Source organism: Octodon degus, unplaced genomic scaffold (genome assembly GCF_000260255.1).
Source record: "Octodon degus isolate 3935 unplaced genomic scaffold, OctDeg1.0 scaffold00039, whole genome shotgun sequence".
Classification (NCBI taxonomy): domain Eukaryota; kingdom Metazoa; phylum Chordata; class Mammalia; order Rodentia; family Octodontidae; genus Octodon; species Octodon degus.
The window spans coordinates 12586822-12593221 of NW_004524615.1; the positions used below are offsets into that span (position 1 = coordinate 12586822).

Sequence of the window (6400 nt, forward strand, 5' to 3'; positions counted from 1 at the left end):
GAAGAAGAAGAAGAAGAAGAAGAAGAAGAAGAAGAAGAAGAAGAAGAAGAAGAAGAAGAAGAAGAGAAGAAAAAGAAAATGGTGCTAAGTAACTCTGGAAATGAGTGGACCCTTTTAGGCCACAGGGGAAGCCACTGCACGTGAGCACTGTCCTCTGGCAGCTAAGCTCTTCTCCCATGGAGCAGGGCTCAGTAATTCTGACACTGCTACACTTGCATGCTGGAACTGAAACACTGAGCAAAGGGATGAGGGATGAGGGAGCGGGTTTCTCACTGTTGGGGTGGCAATGTGTACACCAGCACGGGAAAGAAGCTTACAATGAATGGTCTTTATCCATCACCCATGCGGTGAGGGATGAGCTTTGGAGACATCAATAAGAACCCACATAGCTCAATATGACACAGATGGCTCTGTGTAGAAATAGTTATAGATGTACACACACACATGCACGGGCCCTGTGCCAGGCATGGAGAATGCAAAAGTGGGGACCCCTTAGGAAGTGTGTGAACCATGGACAGGGCAAGAAGACATAAAACGTTAAGGACCAGGAACCATAACTTTAGGCTCAGAACCGAACTCTGGCACAGGTTACAGGATTTTGCGGGACTGGTTCCTCGTCTTTTCTCCTTGTAAAACTAGCACCAGCTCCTTTCCATGGTGTTCAAGGGGGAAAAAATAGATTGTGTCTGTATGTGCGGTAAGCAGAGGCAAGGGCTAGACCAGCGGTTCTCGAAGTATGGCCCAGGGACACCAGGGGAAGCCCCAGACCTTCGCAGGTCTGCTTTGGCCCTCCTTGTTCATTCAGTTTTTGTATCCGACAGAGTCCAGATTTTCTTTCAAATATTTCCTCCAAATTAGCTGATATGAGACTGTGGTTGTCCCTTAGTAAGTCAAAAAGTTTCAAAAAGATAAAACCTTAAAAAAGAAATCAAATATATAAAACCGTTACTCTTCTCTGGATCTCTTTAAAGGCTGGGGATGTAGCACTGTGTTCTGCAGCAAATGGTACAACACCTGCCCAGCATGCACGAAGCAAAGGAAAAATAAATTTAAAGTAGTTTTCATTAAAACATGTCATTTGGGGGCTGGTGAGATGGCTCAGTGGTCTAAAGCACCTACTTAGAACAAGCTTAGCAAAGCACAGGGACCGGGGTTCAATCCCCCAGCACCACATGCCAGCCAGCCCTGCCCCCTGGTGGGCTGAGCTGGCCACACATACACACACACACATACATACATAAGTAAATAAATAAAAATTAAAAAAAAAAACATGTCATTTGTGTTGGCCAGGAATGGGGACACATGCCTGTAACTCCAGCTACTTGTTAGGCAGAGGCAGGAAGATTGAAAGTTCAAGTCCAGCTTGGGAAATTTAGTGAGATCTCTCAAAATGTAAAAACTATCAAGGTTGGGTATGCAACTTAACCGCAGCCTGGGTTCCAACTACAGTATCAAAAGCTATATATAAGTAAGTTGTGTTAAATGTTTGAATTCCCAGTATCACAAAAAGGAAGGTACTGTATAGGCACAGCTCTCTGGACATTGGTAATTCCCAGGCGTGCCAGAGGATCCCGGGACCACACGTCCCGGAACCGCCGTGCAGCGCAGCGCTCCGCGCCCGGCTCCGCGCCCGGCCCGCCTGCGCCCATTTCCCAGCTCCGCGTTCGGCCGGCCCGGGGAGTGGGCGCCGCAGAAGCCGACCTTGACCGAGGTCGAGCCCGCGCCCGGGAGGCTCACGCTGTGCCCCGCGGAGCTTCCCGCGAGGGCTCCGGAAAGGAGCCGGCCCTCAGGGAGCCCGGCCAGCGGCGGGGACTGGGGACCTGCACTCACAGCGTCGGCCACGCCACCGCCGCTCCGCGCGCCGCCCTCCGCAGCAGACGCAGCGCCATCTTCCCGACCCGCGCGCCGCCCCGCCCCGCCCCGCCTCGTTTGGCCACGCCCATAGTCTAGCCCCGCCTCCCGGGCAGGCCCCTCCCGGCTTTTCCACGCCCCTCGCAGCCGGTTTCTCAAGGTCGCGGTCCCGCCCCAGCGACCCGACTGGTCCCCTCCCCCACACGAGGCCACAGTCAACCTGCTGGCCAGGTCCGGGCTGTGCGACCCTCAGGACAAGGAGAGGGCAGGACCCCTGGGTAACTCCTTTTGAGCAGTTTCTCAGGTGACCAAATCCAATTCTCCTGTGTTGCTGAGTTTCTTGAAGCTACAATGACAGGAACTTGCATTTTCCAAGCCAGAGAAGGCCAGTTTTCCTGGGATTTCTTTGTTGGTGTTTGCTTACTCTTTTATTTATTTGTCTGGTACAGGGTCTCACTATGCAGCTCCAGCTCGGACTCGTAGTGATCCTCCTGTCTCAGCCTCCCCTGCTCCGGGATTACCGGCGTGCGCCACCCTGCCGGGGTTCCTTGACCCGCACAGCAGCTGGTACCAGGGAGGAGCCCCAGGCCTGGCGCTTGCCAGGCAGGTGCTTAGACCACCGAGCTGTCTCCATCGCCCTCTATGTTGTTGTTATTGTTTTAATTTTATTTTAAGATATTGCCTAGCGATTAGCGATCCATTCTGCAGCTCTCTGGATTGGGAAGGCGGGTGGCAAATATCTCTTCTCTAGTCTGCAGCTTCGCGCTCTTTCCCTGGCTGCGTTCCATGAACTTACACCCAAAAACCCTTCTCAGAACTGTGGGGAAATAAATGGCACCCTCTGATGCAAAAAGCAACTGTTTAAACAAATGAAACCTGTTCAGCCAGAATGGGCTCTGGGTCCTTTGAAAAAGAAAGGAAGGAGATAACAGAAAAGGCTGGAAAAAAAGAAAGGAGGATGACCTCCCCCCCTTGGAGCCCACTTTCTGGCATAAATCTGAGGCTGAAGTTAAGAAAACAGCCGAAGGGGGGGTGGTCTCCCACTTTGGAGTTCACTTTCTGGGACTAGGGCACCTTTTGTTTTTTTGTTTTTTTGTTTTTTTTTAATTTTTTTTTTTTTTTTATTTTAACATTTAGTGTGTGTGTGTGTGGCCAGCTCAGCCCACCAGGGGGCGGGGCTGGCTGGCATGTGGTGCTGGGGGATCGAACCGCAGTCCCTGTGCTTTGCCAAACTTGTTCCAAGTAGGTGCTTTAGACCACTGAGCCATCTCTCCAGCCCCCATAGGGCACCTTTTGAGTTAAACATTAGACCGACTAAGATGCCTGAATCTAACAACAGTGGGGAAAGGTAACCAGGTTACTTAGCTTCTGCACAGTAAGTCCCCAGTGATCTCCTGCAGCTCTGGGTCCACCACAATCCTACTGCAGTCCTATTACAATTGCCTATGCAGATTTGAGCCTCCCCTGCTATTGTATGTAGTGCATTTTGTCTTTTTTTTTTTTTATTTTATTTGTGTGTGTGTGTGTGTGTGTGTGTGTGTGTGGCCAGCTCAGCCCACCAGGGGGCAGGGGGGGTGGCTGGCTGGCATGTGGTGCTGGGGGATTGAACAGCGGTCCCTGTGCTTTGCTAAGCTTGTTCTAAGTAGGTGCTTTAGACCACTGAGCCATCTCACCAGCCCACATTTTGTCTTTTTCTCTTTCAAATGACTCATTGATCTTTCTACTCCTCTGAGTGTCTTATGCCAGTCATTGTTTAGGACATGAAGAACCTGGACAAAAACCCAGCTCAGTACCAGGAACACAGATGCTGGCGAGAAGTATGATAGTACTGAACAGCAAGAGTACAGGTGCTCAGCCCCACCATGAATCCCCCAGCAGCCCCCACCCCATCACACACACACACACACACAAATATCCCACCTGCCTCCACCCTAGTCCCAGCTATTACCCTGCCCTGCTATACTGAACCTAACACAAAGAATAAAATTAGGACCCCCATCCTGTTTGTTTTGTTTTGGTCTTTGGTACCAAGAATTGAACTCAGGACCTTGTGCTTACCAGGTAGGTGCTGTGCCACTGAGCTATACCCTGTCCTTACCATCCTGTTTTTAACTAAAACTTTGCTATTTTGTTCATCATGGAATTTTTCTTTCTTGATTTTCAGAATACTGTATTGAAATATTTTCTTCATTGCTGAGGGTTTGGGAGCAAGCCCATTAAGTTCTGCATCTGAGGCCTGCAGTCCCCTGACTCTTTTGGGTCCTGGCTCCACTCTAATGATCATTACTTTCTACCTGGATTCTGTGTGTGTGTGTGTGTGTGTGTGTGTGTGTGTGTGTGTGTGTGTGTGTGTCAGGCTCAATCCACCCAAGGGGTGGGGCTGGCGCAGCATGGGGTGCCAGGGATTGAACTGTGGTCCCTGCACTTGCCTAGGCCTGCCTAAGCAGGTGCTTTAGACTGCTGAGCTATCTTGCCGGACCCTGCCTGGATTATTTCAGGTCTCCTTGCTTGTATTCTTCCCTTCCACAATCAACTCTTTTGCACGATGGCCTGGCTGATCTTATAAAACCATCAATACAGCTTCCCATTTCAGAATTTTATTAGCTGTATGACTTTATACTAGCTATCTAAGCTCCAGTTTCTTTGTCTGTACATGGGGATATAAATAGTGTTTGTCTCCCAGGGCCGTGTGAGAACATCCTGCATATCCAAGTGGGGCCTTGGAATCTAACCAAGGGCCCCATAGTGTAAACTATTTCTCATTATCCCCACATGAGTTGCTTCTTAAAGTGTTTTGGTGGCTTCCAACAGAGAATAATACAACTGAGTTTGTGACCCTCAGGACCACCCAGCCTGGCCCCTGCCTGTCCTCAGCCTCCCCTCTCCAGCCCCACTTGTGTTCCTTTTGTGTTTCATTTAGGGGGAATAGAGATGGAGGGAGGGCCTCAGCACCCCAGGGTTGTTTTTCTTTTCTATTAATATATGTTTGCAGCACCTAATGGGTAGTAGGTACATGAACACGAGACCTTTTTTTTTTTTTTTTTTTTTTTTGGTGGAACCAGGGATTGAACTCAGCCCCTTTTGCTTGGCAAGTGCTTATTCTACTGAGCTATATCCCTAGGCCGAGACATTTTATTTTATTTTATTTTTTTCTTTTCTGTATTTAGGACAGGGTCTATGGAGTCTCACTACGTAGATCGGACTCGTAGTGATTCTCCTGTTTTCAGTCTCCCAAGTATTGGGATTACAGTCGTGCCCAGTCACAATTGTTGTCTCAGTGCGCCCTGTGGGCGGGGCCCACATGGCACGCTGGGGATCCAACCGATCCAACCCCCGCTGCTGCGCTCTGCCTGAGCAGGCGTTTAATCTGCTGAGCTATCAGGCTGGCCCTACACAAGACACCTTAATCCTTCTTATGTCCCCTTCCCTTCCAACATCCCTTGGTTCCTTTCTCTTTGCAAATCTATCTCTCTGTGTCCTAATGTCAGTCTATTTGTGTGTGTGTGTGTGTGTGTGTGTGTGTGTGTGTGTGCAGTACTGAGGATTGAACTCAGGACCTTGTGCGTGCCAGTCAGGCACTTATGCCCTTCAGCTGTATTCCGGCCCTATTTTACTCTTCATTATACTTTGGTTTTCTCATATGAGAGAAACCATGTGCTTTTTAAACTGATATCTGATTTGTTTTCTTAGAATTATGGATTCAAGGTGCATCTATTTTCCTCCCAGTGACTCATTAATCTTTTTAGGGCAGAGTGGTACTCCAGTGGTATACACCCCACATAGTCTTCATTCATTTGTGGAGAGACATACAGGCCATCACTTCCAAGATTTGGCTGCTGTGGGGTGTGATGCTACGAATGTAGGCGTGCGTGTATTACTATAATAGGATAATATTAACTCTCTTGGGAACGTACTGGAAGGAAAACTGGATTGAACAGTTTCTATTTTTAGTTTCGCAGGAATACTGATTTCCATAGTGGTTGTACCAGTTTACATCCCACCAGCAGTGTAGAAGCCCCCAACCTGCACTCTTTGCCAGCATGTATTATGACTTGATTTCTTGATACTAGCTATTCTTCCCATGATTATTAAGTTCACTAACCTCTCCCTCTCACTTTGGGACCTTCACACGTGCTGTTCTCCATCCCAAGAAAGGTCATGTTTACACCGTCTCACTCTCCTCCCTTGTCACAGCTTGTGTCTACCTGTCCCCCCCACCCCAAGCCTCATGAGGTCACAAGCGGAGCTTTTTCGGAGGTGGGTAGATGTAGTATGTGATTGATTCATAGTACAGTGCTGGGGGTTAAGGGTGTGTGGTTACTCAATCAGTCCACTGATTGGTTTAGCGCTGTCCTAATCCTTGGTAGCCTAAATAGAGTATAAAGGGGCCAGAAAGGAGCTGCGAAGGGCCCTTGCTTGCTTTTGATCTTGCCTGCCTGCTTGTTGCTAGCTGTTCCTCCTCTGTGGTGCCCTCTGCCCACCACCCTGTCTAGGAGCCAGCTGATTATGGACTGAACCCTCTACAAGCTGTGAGCTAAATAACTCTTTT

At 49.0% G+C, this 6400-nt stretch overlaps 1 protein-coding gene across 2 annotated transcripts in view; it reads right to left on the bottom strand.

Annotated features, from left to right (window-relative positions):
* The window catches only part of Clybl (citrate lyase beta like), a 250878-nt gene extending 248976 nt beyond the window's left edge, over positions 1-1902 (bottom strand). Inside the window, exon 1 of one of the 2 annotated variants that reach the window (XM_023715243.1) lies at positions 1831-1902. In XM_023715243.1, the coding sequence (XP_023571011.1) occupies positions 1831-1889 (59 nt within the window). In that variant the 5' untranslated portion in view covers positions 1890-1902. Of the gene's footprint in view, positions 1-1701; positions 1783-1830 lie in introns of those variants that run through there. The other variant, XM_023715244.1, reaches the window with a different exon arrangement.
* Between the last annotated feature and the right edge of the window lie 4498 nt (positions 1903-6400).